Raw genomic sequence first — 23653 nt, 5'->3', positions numbered from 1 at the left:
AATTTTATAATTTTCATCAGAAAAACAATCCACTACCAATGACAAATAACAGTAGAACCACTAAAACTACCTGTCATGCATCTAATGAAGACAGATTCTCCAGCTGCCACATATAATATGTAATATCCAAAAGCATGGTTGTAATTCACAGCTAATTAGTGTCTTGCCGTTATGAGAGGTGTCAGAGCCCAAACTCTCTTCTGAGATCTACTCAGACCTCACAAGAGCCAGCCGTCAGCCATGCAAGGACCACATAATCCAATTAGCATCCACCCCCAACTTTGGGCTGCTGGCTCGGGAATGCCCCCGCCCAGCCTCAGTAAATCATAAGCCTTTTCCTGACAGCTGCAAGCCATGGCCGCCCAAGGAATAAAGACAATGCTTCTCAGGAAAACTGATGTGGGAAAGACAGAGACAGAAAAGAGATAGTTGCCTTTCTTAGGCAACACAGCAGTCAGCAACACTGAAGGCCATCAATTCTGACTGAGTAAGGAGACAACTGCACTAAGAAATAAATCCTTGAGTGGTCTATCTGAAGATCCTTAGTGGTAGTCAACAGTCAGCAATGGGGTTGTTTGTTCGTGTGTTTTACAGGAATGTAGATATACTGAAGATCCTTTTCTTTCCATTTTTCTCCTGCATAGCCCTCTTCTGGCTAAAAAGAGAATTTCCTTTTGAATAGAACATAACGGTCTGCATTTACTTTGTCCCCCAGTGAATACACAGCAATCAGATAATTTGTTTGAAAGACTCTAAATTGTTTGACTTTATTGAAAAAGAATCTATAATGATATGCTGGTCTCCAAGTAGGCCCTACAAAGCTTAGCAAATCCAAAAGCAAGTGCTGGAGTATTCTCAGCACATAACAGCCAATAACCTTGTAATTTTCTTCTAAGCCTATAAAGCTGTTTTGTCCCATAATACTCTACTTAGAGAGTTTTCAGAATAGTCAACTGTAGCCTGGACATGATTCAAAGACGTGATTCAGCTAATTCTACTTTTAGTTTGTTTTCCTCATGGAAATATTACTCTTCTATATTTTAATGCCAATCTAAAACATTTAATTTACTTTTGCCTAGATAATGACTACCTAAGTTGATATGTATATATTGGCAAAGGCAAATAACAACCATGGATGCATTTAACATATACAAGAAATTCTCTTACAGCTCTTCTTATCATTAGACATTGAGATTTCAAAACTGTTTTTTCTTTTTCTGAATATAGTATTCCCGTGGAAATCTTTAAATCTTCAAACTTTTATCTACAAAGATGTCCATTGTGTCATATTTTATAATAGCAAACGATGTGAAATAATGAAACTGTATAAAATATGAAATATGTTAAATAAATGGTGGCACACCCATACAATGGAAAGTTATGTGGCTTCTAAATATACAGATGTAGAAAAATAATAAAAAAACATGAAAAAATGTTCACAGGATACTGAGAGATGGAAAAATGAATCTTAGATCCATATTACACACACACACACAAATACATATAGATGCACATATGTGTATATATACATATGCACATATACACACATATATATGCACATACATGTATATATTTATATTTTTTATTTATAAGATGATCTTAATTTTGTTTTCTCTGGATGTGTTTTTCTGGGTGTGTGTATGTTTGTTTAAATTAATATGCTTAAACGTCAAGCATAGAAAAAAGCTGGACAGGAAGGCATTTCAGTATTAAAATGTATTTTCAGAAGGTTATATTGTAAATTAATCTTCTTTGATCTTTTCTGTCTCTATAAAAATGTTTATATTACTTTCAGAGTCAGAGAAAACGCTATTATACATAATAAAACATTCACTATGTCACCTGGGTACATATATACAGGTGTGGACTGGTGTGGAGGCCCAGCCTGGTCGGGCATCAGCTCTGAGTGGCTAATGCCCATCACCTGTCAGTCACTGCAAATTGTAGTGCCCTGGGTATAAACAAAATTAGAAAGGTCGGTGTCACATCAGACTTGGGAACATTTCAAGAATGGAAATCAGAGCAGCATCCTCTAACTGGGGGGCAGGGTGGGCTGATTCCATATGATTCTGTAATATCCTATTGACTCAGTGTCAGAATCGACAGAAACCAAAGGACAAAACCTGAAAAGGCTGCCTCAGTACCACTGCCCTTAATTCACTTCAGCTCTAATTCATCTGCCCTGATATTGGGACCATCAGGTCTGAGGAAGACAATGGATACCAAACACACACAGTCTGGCCTTGGTTCAGGTCAAGTCAGAGTTCCCAGTACATGGGGCTCAGGACCTGTTTCCATATCAGCCTCTGCAGGCTGTCCTGGTGTCCAGCTCAGTGAGCCAGGCAGACACAGCATGGCCCATGGATGTTCTGTTTAATAAACACTGGTTGCAGGACAATAGGGATAGAGGAAAGCAAAATCTCTTCTCCCAAAAGGCTACGTCTAGTTGGTGAAATAAAAGACATGCTTTAAAGGGGATAATAACACAAAGGTCTGGCAATACAGAGGTCGGAGAAGGGCGAGGAGAAAGTCCCACAGGAGAGACGGACTGGAGTAGTCTCCAAGAAGGACACTCTGCAACCTTGGAACTTACACCAAGAAGCACACGTTCTTGAAAGCGGAGACATGCACCCACTTGTCACTCTTAAAGATCCTTCTCGGGTCCTCTGCTCGTCTTTCCTAGAGCAGTGTAAGCTACACATGTACTTGACTCTGAGCTGAAAAACTACTTTTGACAAAATGTTGCATGCCATGGAGTTAATTAAATGCATTTGCATTCAGCACTTCCATTCATTTTCCATTTATCAGGCAAAGACAAATGAAATGCAAAAAAAAAATGTACTATGCCAAGATCAATTTTGACAACAGTGTAGTGTTTGCTTCTTGCTTATTATTCTCCTAGAAGGATAGGATCTTTGATAATGCAAGTGAGAAAACACAGCCAGACCCATGTTTTTTATTTCATATCTAGAGTGCATGTCTTTGAAACTGCTTATAGAAGACTTCTAACCACAGATAGAAATTTCATGCTAATTTCTATATTACTCTGGAGTGGCCCAGTAGATATAATGTTGGTACTATTATGAAGATAAGGAAATGGGTAAATTTGAAATTAGCATGTCCATATTTACACGGTAGGTCCATGACTACAGACTCTCAAACCGTTACTTAAATCACACAAAACAATGCCCATACCTGAAAGGGCGAAGCCTCCTTTCTCGCTTTCACTTTCTCTGATTAGAAAGGCACCCGTCTGATTTCCTGAGTATAATAGTTGATTTTCTGCATCCGCTCTCTTGATTGCTCCAAAGAACCACCTAAAAAGAGAAAGATGTAAACTGCAATTAACCAATCAACATTCTTTTTTCAAGGAGTGGGAAACGTTACAAGAAAGTATTCTTATATCAAAACTGTTTAATATTCTTTTTTAAAAATTGATTTTAGAAAGAAAGGAAGGGAAAGAGAGAGAGAAGCATCGATACTTAAGGTGATTTTTCAGGATGTCTATAACCTTCACAGAGGAGTCCTTAAAGAATTACAAACCAGGAATTCGGCGGCTACTGGCTCCCACATCCTTCTCACACCGGCATTCTGTCTGACAGGTACTACACCCTTCTGTCAAATCCATAGCCTCTGGATGAGTCCACCACATACACCTTCCGCATTTCATGCTCTAAAATTTCTCACCATCACTATCCAACTGTTCTCTGCCTCACTCACACCTTCTAGGTATTAGGAGGCAAGCATTCCAATCAAATGATTCATACATTTCATCTCAAGGTATGAACAATTAAAAAATGCAGTTCTCTGGACATTCATTCACTTATTTCCCCACCCCCACCATAATGTGAGACAATTCTGCATGTTTAGGAGGAACTTATTAATATGAAGAAAACTTTCATCCAATGGGAGATTATGTAAAAAAAAAAGCTACTTCTGCCAGGGAAGTATCTTATTAGTGCCACCTCTACTTCTTATCTTTACCCTCTTATCCTTTCAGATAAATATTGGGGGAATATAAGAGCCAGATACTGAACACACAGGTTTGAGAATGGGATTAACCAACAAATGATTAACATTTGTTTTAATTTAAGTAAGGGTTTGAGAGTCTGTAGTCATGGACCTACTGTGTAAATATGGACATGTTAATTTCAAATTTTCCTATTTCCTTATCTTCATAATAGTACCAACATTATATCTACTGAGTCACTCCAGAGTAATATAAAAATTAGCAAATGAATTTTAATGTCAGAGCGAGTCTGAAATATATATCAAGTCAGTTGGCACCAACGTGGTAATAAGAGGAAGCTGAGAAAGCCTCTTTCACTAATGACCCCTCACTACAGGGTCATAAAGTTGATCTTTATCAGTAATGATTTTAGGTAAAACATTGATTTTTTTTCAGGGATCCCTATCTTTAAAAATGTAAACTCTTCAAGAAAGAAAATCCTGGCTTCAGGGAAGAAATGTAGGGTGTTCCCCCCAAAATGTTTATATACACTGAATAATTATAAAGGCAGTGTTTATTAAAAATACATTTCATTTTTCAAAACTGAGCTACTAGCTATTAAAGTATTTATACATTTTTGAGGGACACCCTATACAAGCTGGGTGAGGAACTGCAGGCTGAGAGAGTACATACAAGCCATCAAAAATTGGTCCCAATTTGTTTGGCAGGTCATGGGTATTGGGGAATATGTGTGACATAGATGGAAGGAGGAGGGAGAAGATATTGAAAACAAAAAGAAACATTAACTATAAATATCACCTTCTAACAAATGCAAGGTGTTTACCACTTCCCCCAGTATCCAATTGCAAGTTATATATTAACTGTATCAGTGAGGACATGCCAGATTATTTTGGAGTAATAAATAACTCCAAAAATTTCAGTGGGTTAAGACAATTAAGATTTGTTTTGCACTCAGCTACATGTCCATTGAAGGTCATCTTTGGATGACCTGCTCTATATCCATCTCCGGGTCTGCTGGAGAATGTCCACCGCCAGACTTCCATGATTGCCAAGGAGCGATTGGAAAATATGTCAAATCACAGGCTGCTTCCTGGAGCTTCTATTTAAAGCTTCTATTCAGGAATGAACTCACTGACAAGGAAATCCCACGATCATGCTTAAATGCAAAGGAATAGAAAGTGCAATCCCACTCATAAGTCAGAGAATTCAAAACTTTTGATAGGCTACACTAATGACCACCACCTGTCTGATGGCTATCATCAATGAATCAACAATCAACAAGTGCTAGCAAGGATATGGAGAAAAGGGAACACTAGTTCACTGCTGTTGGGAATGCAGATTGGTGCAGCCACTATGGAAAACAGTATGGAGTTTCCTCAAAAAAAAAAAAAAAAATTAAAAATGGAACTGCCATTTCACCCAGCGATCTCACTTCTCGGAATATATCCTAAAAACCCCGAAACAACAATCAGAAAGAATATATGCACTCCTATGTTCATAGCAGCGTGATTTACAATAGCTAGGATTTGGAAACAGCCCACGTGCCCAGCAGTAGATGAATGGATAAAAAGCTATGGGACATTTACACAATGGAATACTATGCAGCTATAAAAAAGAGGGATCTCCTACCCTTTGGGACATCATGGATGGACCTGGAGACTATTATGCTACATGAAATAAGCCAATCTGAGAAAGGCAGGTATCACATGATCTCACTAATTTGTGGAGTCTAATGAACAAAACAAATTGACCAAGAAAATAAGACCTGAAGCAAGGAGGCATGGAACAGACTGACATACCTCGATGTGGGAGTGGGAGGATGAGGAGAGATAAACCAAAGAACTTATAAACTTATGTGTATAGCTGATGGAGACGGACAATGGGATGGTAAAGTCATGGGAGTGGTATGGGCTGAGTGGAGGGGTGTAAAGGCGGGGGGTGGGGAAATGGGAGACATCTGTAATACTGTTAACAATTTTTAAAAAGTACAGTTTCTATCTGTGCTGGTAATTAGGACTAGTAGATATACTAAGTATTAAAACAATGAAATACAGTTTTACACTGTTCAGGCTAGACAAAATTTAAAACTCACATTCAAACAATTAAAAACTCTCAATCAGTTAGTGGGAAAATGTGAAAGAAGAACCTTAATACATACCAGTGGCAATATAATTATGCAATACTAATTCAGAGAGCTATTTGTCAATACCTAGTAAAAGTGAATATTCATACACCACTCAATTTCACTTCTAGACTGTATGCTAAAAGAAATATGTTACAAGAACATCCACTGAAGAGTTCTAGCATTAAAAAATTGAAAATGACCTAAATATCCATCAGATGAAAATAGATAAATTTATAGATACAATGGAATACTATACATCAGTTAAAAATAAATTGTTGAAAGGCAAAAGGGAGTTGAGTGATACATTATAATGCAATTTACGTCAAGTCTATGCAAAAGGAAGTTGAATGATACATCATAATGCCATTTATGTCAAGCTTATGAAACGTATAAAAACACTATATATTTTTATGAATACATAAAGGCTTAGTGAAAGGTAAGTGAATAGTTAAAATAATCAGGCATTTTTTTTTAGACTCCATTTCCAGAAATGGCAAGATTTCTTTACACAAATATTTCAAGCAAAGAAGCAACAGAGATCAAATATACTAATCAATTCTATGCATTTTCCTGATTCTGAGTACATTGAGTATGCATTAAGATATTTGATCAATATGTAAATATGTATACAACTTTACAAGAATTACTATTTATCTAGCAGATTAAATTCTTAGAAGTATTATTATATCTCGCATAACGCATTATTCTCAAGAATAAATACTCCATTATATAAGTTTTATGGACATACATTACATTTGTATTTTGGATAATCAAGTCTACAAATGATGTATTTTCTCTGCCCAATTTATGTGTAAGCAAGCAGCTTTTGTAAATAAAATGACTAAGATATAATAATTTTACTATATTGGTCAAGAGGAACTCTATAACCTTTAAAAAATCCTTTCTGACTCACCAATTCTGTATTCTTGTATAACAGATTAATACAATGACATTACAAGGCAAATCACACCATTACTGAATCCTTAATAACAATAAAATGGATGGGCAGTATTTGGATACATCAGCTCACTCAACACTTGGAATTTTACTTGGCTGGGTCCCATCAGAAAGTGAGCATGAGTAAAAATTTGTTTTCTGTCAGGATATAGTGACATTATACTGCAATTGTTCATATTCAAAGATGACACGACTGCCATCGATTGCAATCACTAGAGCATGTGCTGCTCTAGGGACTTACGGGCAAAAAATAGTTCTTTCAGCCCTCTGCACGTGTGAAGATTGTTCCTAATCTGTGGTTTGAGTCACTGTCATCCTCTTCTGTTCTGCCTTTTGGAGCCTATTCTGGAAGGACATGCACATGCCAGGCCTGGCTGCCCGCCACAGTCACTTCCAATGCTCTTGTTAAGCTGTAGTTCTTGTGAGCAGTAAACAGTGGGTGCCCAGAAGGAATCAGGGTGTTGCGGGAGGTTGAAAGTGTAACTTCTAGACCAGAAGTATTTGTCTCACATGGAGACTTGTTAGAAATGAAAATGTGTAGGTTTCACTCCATCCCTACTGAGTCAGAAAGTCTGAGGATGGGGCCCTGCTATCCTAGTTTTCATGAATCCCCAAGTGAATCTGATGCATTCTAAAGTTTCAGAACTACTGATGTATGTACAGAAATGATCAAGACGTTAGAAAATTTCACAAGACAACTGAGAATAAGTTACAGTTTGGCATTACGTGTGAAAAATTATCCAGTAAAATGACCACACACACACACACACACACACACACACACTATTGATATTTAATGAAAATAATCTTTATTGCTATGCCATACCTGCCATGAAAGAGATCTTGGTTAAGAACCAAATAAGGGAGGAAACCTGTAATAACCTATAACCTCAGAGAAATAAATGCTTAAATTAGATTAAAACAGAGCAAGAAGTATGTGACTAAATTCTAAGATTTGATTTATTTTGCAAACTCTCATCCAGTATCCATTGTGTATAAATTCTGCAGCACTGACAGAGAAAGATCTACAAGACATGTCGTTCATGAAAAAGGATAAATTTCAGAGTAACAGGATTACTATAGTTTTATTTATATTTTAAGAACAAACTAAAATTTATATGTGCTTATTTCTCTGAAGCTTAGTGAGAGATGATGAAATGTTGATATTCTCTATAATTTAGAGATTTACAATAAGGTGCAGCTTTATATCATGTTACAATTTATTTAAATATTTTAAAAAATGAAGTCAGTCAGGAATATGCTACAAAAATCTACGATTTAAAGATCTGTACTATAAACTTTGGAAGTTAGATCTGATAGATACAAGAAAACTCTCAAAGGAATATGGGGCAAGTGATTATGGATGAGCAGTGAAACCGATGGGAGATCAACCATGACACAAGGGTATCAAATGTGAATGACTGAAGGGCAGCATACCTGGCAACATATTAGAAAGCAGAGTATAATAATGGCTGGCATCTTCTTGGAAAACTTGGTTAAATTCCCTATGCCTGTGTATTTCCTCATATGTTAGTAGGAATAATAGTAACAACCCTGTAGGCTTGTTTTGAGATCAAGAAAAATTAAATACGTAATGTGCTTGATGGCTATCCACATCCATGCTCAATAGCACCTATTTGAAGAGAACTAATCTAAGGGAGAAAAGATATATTTGGTTTTCAACATGTTGGATTTGAGGTCATGGGGGAATATGAGGTATATGTCCAGGATCACTTCTCTAAGTTGGTACTGAAAGTCTCCTTGCAAGTGACTGGCCTGCCAGTCTTGACGAGGACATGCTACCACCAGGTGGCAGCAGGCCATTTCACTAACCCAAAAAGGCTAACTGAAGCTATATACTAGAAGCATGTTCACTTTTATTTTACAAAAAAAGACAAAACGAGTCTTTAACAAAAAACACCCAGAATTTATGCTGTGTTGCTTAGTATCAACATTTAAAGTATTTAGATATGGATCAAATATTAGGGAAATCAACACAATCGTAGGCCCTCCACCATCTGGACATCAACCATTTCCTCAACACTGTCTTCCCTACATCATCTCTCTGCTCCAGCAAAATTCATATTCTTAACGCTATTTGTAGTGGCATTACTTACACTTGCCTACCCAGCATGCCTACAATACTCGATGACTACCCCTCTGTTTGGGCATGTAGCATACAAAAGCTAGTGCTGCATTAAAAAAAAATTTTTTTTATTTTAAATTATTCCCTGTGCATACTCGAAGCAGATCTTCCCAGCACAAAGACTGAGTCTGCTATAGGTCCCATATACCTTTTGGAGCAATTCAATAAATACTTATTGATGAAACAGTTCATACATTGTACCTGGATATGGGCATTTCATATAGTCTTTTTGTTTCTATGGAATGCTAAAGGATGCTAGTGCCTGTGTTCTTGCGTAACCTTTTATTTGTGCCTGCCACACAGCTTGGAGTGCAAAATGTTGAGGGGGAAATTTACATGCTCCTGTCCAGCTGCAGCACAGATTCCAATGTTAATTGGCCTCAGACCACAGATTCCAATCTGACCACTGTCTTCTCCCAAAGAGAACACGTGGCTATGAATGTAAAGATCATAAATGAAACTGACTTTTCTATCCCCCAAAACACAAGCATATCGGGGCTTCACACATGTAAAGAATGTGTGATAAAGTACCTGAGCTACGACTTACGGTCACATAGAAACCAGGAAGTTCCTTGCTGGCATCACTTGATAAAGATTTTTTTTATTGCTGTTGTTCACCTCTATAAGCATCATAAAAGGGGAATTTTGAAGGAATTTCCTTAAAGAGGAAGTAAGGTAAATGAGCTGGTAACTTTACCAGTGTGGATGGTAAGGTGTTCCCTGTTTGTGAAAGAATCTGATTATAACCTAGAAAAATGCCCAACTTCACAACACACCACAGACAGATGTGACAGACCACTTAGTTTCTTGCCCCCCAAAATGTTATTTCCTTTCATAAATCATTTTCTTTCTAGCCCCAGGAAGAAAAAACAAAAACAATTTTTAAATGTACTTAAAGAATGATATTATCTCATCTTGCTGTATTTAGGCATAGAGTATTATTTTTTTATTTTTTTATTGACTACCTCCTGCACCCCCCCTGCTGAGGATTGAGCCCACAACCCAGGCATGTGCCCTTGACAGGAATCAAACCCAGGACCCTTCAGTGCACAGGCTCTGAGCCAAACCAGCTAGGGCTAGAGTGTTCTTTTAAAAATGTGCAAAATAACTTGTTCTTTGCTGGTTACCTTCATGGAATAAACAAGACCAAATGCTGAGTTTCATCAGGTGGTAGTCTGTGCCTGCATCCTGCTCCAGATGGGTTAATAATAGCATACTTTGGGGGGGAACCAAGATGGCGGCATAGATAAACACCGGAGTTTGCTGCCTCGAACAACCACTTCAAAAATACAACTAAAAGACGGAACGGACATCATCCAGAACCACCGGAAGGCTGGCTGAATGGAAATTCTACAACTACAAGGAAAGAGAAAAGCATACCGAGACTCAGAGGAGGCGCAGTGCGGAAGTAAAATACTGAGGTGCAGAGGTGCATGTGGAGCAGGCTGGCGGCTGAGGGCATGGTTGTCGTTTTCAATCGGGAGGGAGTCTCAGGCTCTGAGCTCCAGTTCCGGGCAAGTCTCTAGGGACCCAGACTCATATGGGAGAAGCGGGACTGTCTGGCATCGGTCAGAACCCTAGGACAGCTTTCTCTCTGAGGGGCTTGCAGTGATTACCGGGACATTGAGAAGCAGAGCCTCTGAGGGCAAGTCTGAGAGCAGCCATAACTGCTAGCCCCGCCCTGTTGATCCCGTGGGACCTGCCCTGCCCAAGCCCTGCAGGGAGGCTTTTGCTGGATAGCCGCAGGCAAAGGCTAGATTAGCACCTCCCTAGAGATCCAGGAGCCAGGAAGCCCAGAGGTCAGAGTGGGACCATCCAGTTTGCAGCTCCCTGCAAATATAAAGGACACACTCAGGGGGCAGACTCAGTGAGCACCAAAGCCCCACTGAAGCAAGTCTTGCCCCAGAGGGGTGTCTCCAGCACAGAAGTTCTCCCACTGCAGACACAGCTGATTCTCACAGCCAATTGGCCTGGAGGTCAATTCCTCCCAGTGATAACTACAACAATCAAGGCTTAACTACAACAAGACTGTGCACAAAGACCACGAGGGGATGTACCAAGAGTGTCCTCCTCAGGTAATTGGGGAGGCTGAACCACTGGGCCCTAGAGGACACTCAGCACAGAAAAATCACTTTTTCAACACAGGGAAGCATAAAAAATGCCGAGACAAAGAAACAGGACACAAACGAAAGAAATGGAGGAAAGCAAACTGCTGGATATAGAGTTCAAAACTACACTTTTAAGGTCTTTAAAGAACTGTCTAGAAGCCGCCGATAAATATAGTGAGATCCTCAAGAAACCTAGTGAGACCCTCGATGTTGTGATAAAGAACCAACTAGAAATTAAGCATACACTGACTGAAATAAAGAATATTATACAGACTCCCAACAGCAGACCAGAGGATCTCAAGAATCAAGTCAAAGATTTGAAACATGAAGAAGCAAAAAACACCCAACCGGAAAAGCAAAATGAAAAAAGAATCCAAAAATACGAAGAAAGTGTAAGGAGCCTCTGGGACAGCTTCAAGCGTACCAACATCCGAATTATAAGGGTGCCAGAAGAAGAGAGAGAGCAAGATATTGAAAACCTATTTGAAGAAATAATGACAGAAAACTTCCCCTACCTGGTGAAAGAAATAGACTTCCAAGTCCAGGAAGCGCATAGAACCCCAAACAAAAGGAATCCAAAGAGGACCACACCAAGACACATCATAATTAAAATGCCAAGAGCAAAAGACAAAGAGAGTATCCTAAAAGCAGCAAGAGAAAGAAAGTCAGTTACCTACAAGGGAATACCCATACGACTGTCAGCTGATTTCTCAACAGAAATTTTGCAGGCCAGAAGGGAGTGGCAAGAAATATTCAAAGTGATGAACAGCAAGAACCTACCACCAAGATTACTTTATCCAGCAAAGCTATCATTCAGAGGTGAAGGTCAGATAAAGAGCTTCACAGATAAGGAAAAGCTAAAGGAGTTCATTACCACCAAACCAGTATTATATGAAATGCTGAAAGGTATCCTTTAAGAAGAGGAAGAAGAAGAAAAAGGTAAAGATACAAATTATGAACAACAAATACACATCTATCAACAAGTGAATCTAAAAATCAAGTGAATAAATAATCTGATGAACAGTATGAACTGGTGATTATAATAGAATCAGGGACATAGAAAGGGAATGGACTGACTATTCTTGGGGGGGAAAGGGGTGTGGGAGATGCGGGAAGAAACTGGACAATAATCGTGCACCTATGGATAAGGACAGTGGGTGGGGAGTGAGGGCGGAGGGAGGGGTGGGAACTGGGTGGAGGGGAGTTATGGTGGTAAAAAAGAGGAACCAATGTAATAATCTGAACAATAAAGATTTAATTAAAAAAAAAATAATAGCATACTTTGGACTAGGCAGCCCATCCTGGGTTTCCCAGATCCACATTTCTCTAGCAAATAGAATAAAGTGGGGGGGAGTTCCTTCTTTTCTCTCTCTCTCTCTCTCCCTCTCTCTCTCTCTCTCTGCCTGTACCAGAGATGATATTCAAAATATTTTATGACTGACACAGCACATGTACCCTTCTTCACAATAGACACCAGCAAAAGTAGGAACTTATATCTATGTTTTAGCATGGCACCAATCATTTTAACACTAAATGATGCCATGTCATCACTTACTTTCATTAAATCCTGTATCCCAAAATAAGCAATAGTAAACATCTTAAATGTATCTTAACCTTCATATTACTCTACCCAGTAATATGGATATAGTTGTACATGTACTTTCTATGCTGAAATATATCAGTAACATTTATTTCATACTAACTATATGGATAAAAAATCTTTAAAAAGCAAAACAGCAAAAGAAGAGTATATTTCTTTTCTTTTAAGAATCTTAGAGAATCGCTGAAACCGGTTTGGCTCAGTGGATAGAGCGTCGGCCTGCGGACTGAAAGGTCCCAAGTTCGATTCCGGTCAAGGGCATGTACCTGGGTTGCGGGCACATCCCCAGTAGGAGATGTGCAGGAGGCAGCTGGTCGGTGTTTCTCTTTCATCGATGTTTCTAACTCTCTATCTCTCTCCCTTCCTCTCTGTGAAAAAATCAATAAAATATATTAAAAAAAAAAAAAAGAATCTTAGAGAATCAAGGTAGGAATAAAAGTGATAAAACAACAAAAAGAACATTTAATTGTCAAGGGTGTGCAGTCAGAGAAATGGACAACCAACAGTGTATCGATGAATGAAGCCTTCATAAAGAAAACACACTGAATAAAGATTTCAAAGAAATGAAGGTCAAAGGTGAAGAACCACAAAGTCTCTGTAAGCAGATTGGTACGGTGGGCAATGGTGGGGGAAGAGAGGTCATTAAAGGAAAAGGCAAGAAAATATAGTTCTTTGAGGTTTATAGGTAATTCCATGTGGAAATTACTAATTCCATAAGGGAAGTAGATCTTTGGCAAAATTTAAAAAGTACATTAAGAGGATATTAAGATATCCCATTTAAGATTTAACAAAGTAGAGGATTTTGAGTTCTGGGCTTATCAGCAAAAACTGACATAAAAATTTGACTTGTTCTTTAAAAATTGTCTAATGAAAAAATTTAGGAGGTGAAAGTGTGGAGAGTGAAAGCAAGGAAGAATTATTCTATGAGAGGAAGACAGAATTTTAGAGCTAGAAAGAAATTTCTACGAAGGTTCATGAGTAAATCTCTAAACTTATTGTAAATGTGTTTTAATGAGAACATGCATTTTTCGGTGGGGGGGGGGAGATCTAGTGTTTCATTAAAATCGCAATGATGCCTGTGACAGAAAATACTCAACTCCTTCAATTAGGCTGAGTGTTTTTTCCAGGTTCACACAGCAGCTGGTGACGAAGCTATAACCATAACCTACCATCATAAAATTAATCCACTCATTCATTTTTCATTCAACAATTACTTATTGAGCACCTACTATGTGCCAGGCACCTATCTCATTTTCAGAACTACAGCAGTAAATGGAACAGACAACGTGTCCTGCTTTTGTGGAGCTCACAGATAATGGGGAAAGACAGACAATACACAAAATAAATGAGAAATGGCACACTGTGTTCAAAGGTGACAAGTTCAAAGGGAAAAAAAATGAAGCAGAGTAAGGAAGGGGGAGAGTGCCTTTTTTAAATCATTCTTAGTGAGCAGCGATATGTGCCAGGTGGAATTCCAGAAGGTTTTCCTAAAGTCAAAGTAATCAGGAGAATAAATGGAGCCATGGAAACAGATTGGATAGAAGTGCTGAGAGGCGTGCACAAGTGAGAATCATAATCCACGCTAGGACTGAAGCCAATATCCAGATTTCTCCACTGCAGCTTGGCCAAGACCTATTAGCATTTTTTCTAATTAAGAAATAAACAATGTCCATCAACTTCACTCATTTTTATCACTGATGTTTATGGAAATGCAAAACACCAGAAGCTATAAGTATCCTCCTCAGAAGGGGGCTATGGTTCTTCAGCCAAAGAAAGCGAGTAATCTGTTTAACAGGAAGAATACCGTTTGATGAAAAATAACTATACATAAAATAGAAATAATATTTGTGATTACGGTAGAATAATTTAGGTAGGTTTTCTTCATGGGTATCTCTTAAATCCATGTAAAATTTAAAATGTTTAAATGAAATTGCTGTTCACACTTGGAAAACATAATGAAGAACAAATCTCTATTGTCTAATCTTAATCCATATGCACACACACATACACACACACACGATGTGAATATGTGGATGCATTGGTGTGTGTGCCTGTGTGTGTTTGTGTGTAAGTGTGTGTGTGTCTGTCTGTCTGTCTGTCTGAAGCTACCATCACAGATGTGTACTAGTTGCACTGCCTTTTTAAGGGTTTGAATGAAGCAGATGTCCCCAGGCAGATAAGGGGTGAGACACAGAGCCTATTAAAAGCCATAATGGTCACACCCATTCCTTTTCCTTTCTATTTTTTAAAAAGTTTGACCCTCTACACATTGCTATCATTAATATTTACCAATAAAAATGCCAGTATTAATGACTGGAGGTTGTTTATAACCCACGGAAATGCCATCCACTGGACTTTGAAATGGTAGAAGCTGAACGCATCTACAAAGCATGTTGTTCTGGTGAAAAGGAAAGTCAGAAGCAGTGCCAGAAAATACACCTTTTGTTTTCAGTGTCAACAAGCTATTTGTCAGGAAACAAAAGAAAGGCTCCACCAGCCCTGAAACCTGAAAGTTAGTTTTCTGCCTGATTTTGCTTAGAATTAGAGGGCAAGGCGGTTGTGCAAGTATATCACAGCCTCACTCCCAGGAACTGTTATGGGGAAAGGCTCCCTGAGAAAAGGGAAAGTACACCCGCCCCCCTAGCCCCGCTGCCGTCCCATTCCAACACACACACACACACACACACACACACACACACACACACACCAGCACTACTGAACTTCCTCTAGGGCCTCAGTTCTCCACTCCAGTGTTTGTTGGGCATCCCCGGGAAGAGTGTGTGCCAGGCAGATGCTTCGGTAGCAGGTGGAGCCCAGGAAGGTGCAGGCCCCAGTGCAGCGGAGAATTCTGAGGCAGGGAACCTGGCACTGCGTTTGGAAAAGCACAGCCCTGTTTTTTGAGGGAGGAACTTCCTCTCACCTTGGCTATCACCCACCCCAAACCTTTGTTCTTTCTGGTCCTCTCTGCCCCACACTGGACGCTACTCTCTCATTTGTCAACCCAGACGAAACATTATAAATTGTGTCCAATTTTGTGTAAAGTTTGTGAAGAGCAAAGATTTAAGCACAACCTAGACTAGAAAACAAGTTCAAACACATATCAGAAAACTTTTTACAGAAATTTAATACCCTGTCCCCAAACAGGGAATTTCCCATCCTTTCCCCAGGCCCAGGGCTCCCTGCCAGGTTGCTGAGGCTCACTCTTCTTTTCTTCCTCATGCCTCCAACCAGGCTTTTACACCACCCCCCCCCCCTCCGCCCCGCCCCGCCACCCCCCTCCCCCCCCCCCTCCCTGGCCCCTGCTTTTATGCACAATGCAATTTGCTCCTCCACCCCACCCTCACTCCGAACTAGATCCTGGGCTTCCTTCTGTACATTCCGACAGAAGTGAACTTGTTCTGCTCAGTAAAGGCCAAGTCTTGATTCTCAACAGCACAAACAGCCAGAGCTTTGAAAAATAGCATTTTCTCTAGTGAATCAAATCTTCAGGTGGAGCGCCTCTCCCACCCTTGTCCAAGCAGAAGGCAGCACTGGAATTCTGCAATACTGTTGCTATCAGGAGCAAGGTCACACCGAGAATAAGAGTGAAGGGGCAGTTTCTTCCAGTTATATTCATGCTTCAAATCATGCAGTTTTATTAAAATCACACATTTCTATAATATCTGCTCTTTCATAAGAGGATAAACTCTAATGATACACAACATAAATGTTATCCATAAAAAGCATGTCAACTAGTTGTATTACAAGGGTATGTTCTAAGAAAATAAGCCTGCCTGGATGGCCACCTTTCTAATTAGCAAATTGCAAATAAATAAGGTTTCATTTCATAAATTTCAAAGACTTTTCCAGGTACTAAGACACCAAGCTAACTTCTTTACCCGGGATTAACTGAAGAAAGAACTCAATGAGACACACAGATTTTGGTAAATTCTGACCTATCAGCTGCGACCCAGAAAGAGTCTTTTGAATCTTACAGATTTGCAAAGACCTGCTGTTGGAATAAGAACACAGGACAGGAACATCCTAGAGCCTGGAATTGGGACCCCAAAAAGGCCCAAGGAACAGGCTTTTGCAAGTATAAGTGATGGTAGATTCAGTCCATGAGACTACCTTCCCACTTACTCGTCCTTTGGATTGCAACTCAAGTCTTGAGCTTGGAAATCGATTCTCCAACCAGCTGAGTTGGAGCACCATGTTCCTTTCCTTCACACCACTTTCCTTGGTTTCCTTTTTCCAGTAGTATCGTGCTTAGTTCCTACTTGCCCACTATATTTGTAAGTTCCAAGAGAACAAAATCCTAATTTTGCTCATCACAGCAATTCTCAGAGCCTAGCATAGCACTCTCAATAAATACCTTGAAATGAATACAGGAGTGAATTAAATGATTATTTGGAATGTGAGTCTTACAGTTAAAAGTTAAAGCTGTCAGAATAACTTCAAAACACAGGAAAGGAATAGAGAGAGAATCGTCCGAAGGTTTGGAACAGAGAGCAAAAGATCAAATTTTTATCAGTCATGACTATCCTCACAGCCAATCAGGTGATCATAGTCTTAAAGGGAAGTGACAGCAGTAACAATCACAGTAAAGATAACATTTGGCTTCCACTTTATAATTCACATTGTCATTACCTACATTATGACATTTATTCTCATGGCAAATCTTGGAGTAGTCAGAGCAGGTGCTTCAATATCCCCATTTTCTGGAGGAAGAAATTAGAACAGAGAAATTGCATGACTTGCTCAAGTCATGCATGTAATAAGCAGTTACAGTATGTGGCAGATGTGCAAAGCAGTTCCATGTGACCTCTCTAAAATTGTGTAGAACATGGAATGGAAATATGGACTTGTTCTCAACTCATAATTTTACAGAGAGGGTCAGAAATATAAATAAACCATTGCATAAAGAGGAACCCCAGGTTGAAATTCATAGCATTATCAAAAACTTTTCACCCAGCTTGGCCAGCATGGCTCAGTGGTTGAGTATTGATCTATGAACCAGGAGGTCACAGTTTGAATCCCGGTCAGGGCACATCCAGGGTTGTGGGCTCAGTCCCAGTGTGGGGTGCGTAGGAGGCAGCTGATCAATGATTCTCTCTCATCGTTAATGTTTCTATCTCTCTCTCTCTCCCCCTTCCTCTCTGAAATCAATAAAATAAAATATATGAAAAAATTTAGACCTAAATTCATAGGAAACTGCCCCACAATGTGACCTTAATAAAAACTGGGATGTTTGGTGGCACATACTTTTATTTGTGAGTGAATATGCTACCTTTTTTATACCCCCCTGAGAAAAAGTTAAACAAGGTAAATCATTGGTTTGAACTAGTGTAAAAGGTCATATATTTTCATTTTCAATTTTTAAATTTCTCTTCAATGATTTTCCAGAAACAAAAAAGGCACGTGAGAAGATGTACTCATTATTATCATTGATATTTTGCCTGAAAAAAAATATTATATACAGTACAAAGAATAAATCACTTTCAATACTTATGACTTACTAACAGTCAAATTTTCAGGTTTTAAAAATGTTCTCACAGATATACTTTTATGAAGTTAAATACTAATTCCTGTTTGTTGTTTAGGGGTAGGCTTGGTTGGATAAGAATCAAATTTTGAAAATGAAAGCCAAATAAGATTTAAATAGATATTTAAATAAGTAAAACTATCCTAAAATTTTAGATGATATTATAAATATGAATTATGAGGCTTAAAAAAAGCTTTTCTAAAATGTCATTAAAAATTAATCAAACATTTCAAGTATGAAACAAAGTTATCACTTATTCTTTCTATAGACAATGGCATTACAAAATCATTATCACATAAAAAGTCAAAGAAAATAAAGTAAAAAAATGTAGGGGGAAATTTATAGAGAAGGCAATTCATTAATATTTTACTATTGTTATAATGTTTATTATTTGTCAGCTTCCTTAAATAGCTAGCAGTGATTTCTTCTTCTGCTCTAGATAAATATTCCCCCCTCCTACTAAATTTTGTCCACACAGTATTGTCTAAAAGATAATCTCCCCCTCCAAATTATATTAGCTGTAGGCCAGAAAACATAGATCCCCCTTGCTCAGAAATACTTTCTGACATAGGAATGCTCAATGACAAGACACAATTTCTCCATCTTCTTGAGTGCATATATGCACTCATACTGGACATTTTAAAACTTTGCATTATAGAAATTTTCAAACATATTCCTAAATGGAGAGAATAGTATAATGACCACTTTTCCCCAACAACCAACTTCAATAATTATCAATATATTTGTAATCTTATTTCTTGTAGTATATGCTTCATTGATCTAAATACAAATGGTTTCCAAAATTTGTTTGGAAAATTGGAGTTAACAAAAAGAGCTACTAAAACTTCAATGGTTTCATGGTAGTTTTTTAAAGTGATATTTTATGATCAATTACATTTTAGAAATCAAATTATTCTTGTTCTTTGGAAACTAAAGAATGGACTTTTAAATGTTTTAAATGCTGAGAAACATCTAAAATGAAAAATATTGAAATAAGTATCTATTGAGACTTCTATAAGCTAGGAATAAAAGAGACAGACTATGTTTACTTATAAGTTTATATTATACTTGGAAAAACATACATGTACACCAGTATAAAAAGAACAATAAGACAAAATATATAAACTGCCTAACCATACCATACATCATTTTGTTATCAGGTAATTGGAAAAACATATTTTTAAAAGAAATGATTCATAATTGACAGGTATGGTCAATATGTCAATGGTGCAGACAAAATTTCACACATAATGTCTGAGAAGGCAGAGTACAATATATACTGCATACTCCCACTTTCAAATTAAAGTACTACTTTTAGGAGTTTAGTTTGACAAATAAAGAACAAGGACTTCATGCCTCATGATATCTCTATGCTGCCTAAAATCTTCACGCCCATTGTATATAATTACTTGAAATTAAATTTACAGCAATAATTATGTCACTTTAAATACCCAAAGTAACATAAGGAAAAGTAGAATATATTAATAACCTTACATTTATTAAAGAAATTATATTTATAACTTAAAACTATCCCACCAAGAAAACTTCAGATCCCCTGGGCTTCACAGGTAAGTTTCACCAAAATTTAAGGAAGAAACAATATAAATTTTACACACAAACTTTGCCCAAGAAGACAGAATATTTTCCAATTTATTTTATGAGGTCAGAATCACCCTGATATCAAAATCAAAGACATTTCAAGAATAGAAAATTACAGAATATAGCTCTTATATGCACAGAAGCAAAAATCCTTAAAATATTTTAGTAAATCAAATTCACAAATATAGAAAATAAAAAATAAATCACAATTAGGTAGGGTTTATCCCAGGAAGAAAGTTGATTTATATTTAAAATCAATGTAATTGACCATGTTAATAGACTAAAATGAAAAACTATATAATTAGCTTAATAAATGCAGAAAATACTTTCGAAAAATTCAACATCTAATCATGATTAAAAGTAAAAACACTTCATAAATTTGAAAAAGAAGAAAATTTCCTCAATTTGTAAATGGGCAACAACAACAACAGAAACCCTTCACCTAACATCTTACTCAATGGTGAAATAAGAACAAATCAGATAGGGGAGGAACCAAGATGGTGGCATAGGTAAACAACTGAACTTGCTGCCTCACACAACCACATCAAAACTACAACTAAAAGACAAAACGGATATCATCCAGAACCATGGGAAGGCAAGCTGAGTGGAAGTCCGACAACTAGAGGGAAAGAGAAAAGTGCATCTAGACTGGTAGGAGGTGCAGAGGTGCGGAAGAGCAGAGGTACGGAGGCACGCAAAATGGACTGGCAACTGGGTACTCTGTGTCTTTTTCAATCAGGAGGGAGATACAAACTCCCAACTGCTCTGAATTCCAGTTCTGGGAGAGACTGTGGGGACCCAAACTCATACCAGGAGAAACTAGACTGTCTGGCATTGGGCCAGAATACGAGGGCAGCTTTCTCTCAGAAGTGCTCACAGCATTCATTGTTCCTACACAGGGCCTCAGGACACAGAGACCCAGGGACCTATCTGGGGCAGGGCCCACGGGCAACCATTACTGTTTGTACTACCCTGTGATTGCCTGAGACCCCATCCCACCCAATTTACAACCCCACCCAAGCTGTGTGCAGAGGCTTTGCATATGAATGGCCTGGCCTTTTGCAATCTAAAACCTAACTACAGCTGGGTCAAAGAATCCCAGAGCTTCCAAAAGAAGGCCTAAGGCTCATCAGCAGTCTGAATTGCTTCACTTCTGTGCCTCATCTGGGCACCTCCAAACCCCAAACAAAGAGGAGGAATCTACAGATCTCTCTGTAGCTCCTGCTGGGTGGCCTCAGGCAGTGGATGACTTTTCACCTCCTTGGAGATCCAAGAGCCAGTGTACCCAGTGGTAGGAGTGAGAACACACCATATTATAACCCTTCAGATCCAAAAGAGACACACTCAGGGGGCGGACTCAGTGAGCATCAAAGCCCCACTGAAGCAAGTCGTGCCCCATAAGGGTGTTTTCAGCACAGCAGTTCTCCCATTGTAGACACAACTGATCTCACAGCCAATTGGTCTGGAGGTCAATTCCTCCCAGTGATACCAACAGCAATCAAGGCTTAACTACAACAAGACTGTGCACACAGCCCACAAAGGGGTGCACCAAGAGTGTCCACCTCAGGTGACTAGGGAGGCTGAGCCACTGGACCCTATAGAACACCTAGCACACAAAGCCACTCTATCAACAAAGGGAAACAGCCAAAATGTGAAGACAAAGAACATGTCAAAAATGAAAGAAATGGAGGAAAGCAAACTACTGGATATAGAGTTCAAAACCATGGTTATAAGGTTACTCAAGAATCTTCTAGAAACCTCCAAGAAATTTAGTGAGACCCTAAAGGATATGAAAAAGGACCAATTAGAAATTAAGCATACACTGACTGAAATAAAGAATAATATACAGAGATCCAACAGCAGACCAGAGGATCCCAAGAATCTAGTCAAAGATTTGAAATATGAAGAAACAAAAAACACCCAACGGAAAAGCAAAAAGAAAAAAAGAATCCAAAAATATGAAGATAGTGTAAGGAGCCTCTGGGACAACTTCAAGCGTACCAACATCCGAATTATAGAGGTGCCAGAAGAAGGGAGAGAGCAAGATATTGAAAACCTATTTGAAGAAATAATGACAGAAAACTTCCCCTACCTGGTGAAAGAAATAGACTTACAAGTCCAGGATGCACAATGAACCCCAAACAAAAGGAATCCAAAGAGGACCACACCGAGACACATCATAATTAAAATGCCAAGGGCAAAAGACAAAGAGAGAATATTAAAAGCAGCAAGGGAAAAACAGATAGTTACCTACAAGGGAGTACCCATATGACTCAGCTGATTTCTCAACAAAAATTATGCAGGCCAGAAGGGAGTGGCAAGAAATACTCAAAGTGATGAATAGCAAGAACCTACAACCAAGATTACTCTACCCAGCAAAGCTATCATTCAGAATTGAAGGTCAGATAAAGAGCTTCACAGATAAGAACAAGCTAAAGGAATTCATCACCGCCAAACCAGTATTATATGAAATGCTTAGGCATATATATATATATGCCTAAGTGACCATTGCAACCGAATGGACGACCAAACAGGCTATGTGGGGCAACCAGGCCCACAGGGGGGTGAGTGAGGGGCAACCAAATGACCGAGCAGCAGGCTGCATGGGGCCACCAGGCCTGTGGGAGGGGGGGGGGGAGCGTGAGGGGCAACCAGGCTGGCAGAGGAGGGCAGTGAGGGTTGACCAGGTCAGCATGGGGAGCAGTAAGGGGTGACTAGGCTGGCAGGGGGGAAGTAAAGGGTGACCAGGCCAGCAGTGTGGGCAGTTAGGGGCGATCAGGCCAGCTGGGGGGCAGCAGCTGGGGGCAACAAGGCTGGCAGGGGGGGGCAGTTGGGGGTGACCAGGCCAGCAGGGGGCAGTTAGGGGCAATCAGGCAGGCAGGCAGGTGAACAGTGGTTCCAGATTGTGAGAGGGATGTCTGAGGGGTCCCAGATTAGAGAGGGTACAGGCTGGGCTGAGGGGACCCCCCCCCCCTCCTGTGCACGAATTTCGTGCACCAGGCCTCTAGTCCTTTAAGAAGAGGAAGAAGAAGAAAAAGGTAACGATAAAAATTATGCACAACAAAGTGACAACAAATACATATCTATCAACAAGTGAATCTAAAAATCAAGTGAATAAAAAATATGATGAACAGAATAAACTGGTGAATATAATAGAATCAGGGGCATAAAAAGGGAGTGACAATTCTCATGGGGAAGGGGGTATGGGGGTGTGGGAAGAGACTGGACAAAAATCGAACACCTATGGACAAGGACAATAGGGACGTAAGGGCATGAGGTGGGGTGGGAACTAGGTGGAAGGGAGCTATGGGGAGAAAAAAGAGGAACAACTGTAATAATCTGAACAATAAAGACTTAACTAGAAAAAAGAACGAATCAGAGATACAAGCAGTAATATACATTGAAGGAGACAAAGTTTGCAGTTAGACAACTTTACTACTGATTAAAACAGAAAGCCAATAATTCTCAAAAGAATGTGATAAAATCTAGGGTAGCTACGACAATATCCTGTATTCAACCAAAAATTAGCAATATTGCAAAAAAAAACAAGAAAGTGAGATTCATACTCAGGAATAAAATTGCAGTCAATAGAAATTAATTCCAGGTAGGCCTAGAGGTTGGGTT

The 23653-nt window shown here is 38.9% G+C and overlaps 1 protein-coding gene across 1 annotated transcript in view; it reads right to left on the bottom strand.

Annotated features, from left to right (window-relative positions):
• Nucleotides 1-23653, bottom strand: part of FRK (fyn related Src family tyrosine kinase) — a 92949-nt gene that overhangs the window by 42315 nt on the left and 26981 nt on the right. Inside the window, exon 2 of the mRNA XM_070417875.1 lies at nucleotides 3196-3317. Coding sequence (XP_070273976.1) covers nucleotides 3196-3317 — 122 coding nt within the window. The remainder of the gene's footprint in view (nucleotides 1-3195; nucleotides 3318-23653) is intronic.

This window comes from Myotis yumanensis, unplaced genomic scaffold (assembly GCF_028538775.1).
Source record: "Myotis yumanensis isolate MYYU_CA2020_CCGP unplaced genomic scaffold, mMyoYum1.0.hap1 SCAF_6, whole genome shotgun sequence".
Lineage (NCBI taxonomy): Eukaryota > Metazoa > Chordata > Mammalia > Chiroptera > Vespertilionidae > Myotis > Myotis yumanensis.
The sequence above is the reverse complement of the archived record's forward strand: the minus strand, read 5'-3'. Positions and strand labels throughout refer to the sequence as shown.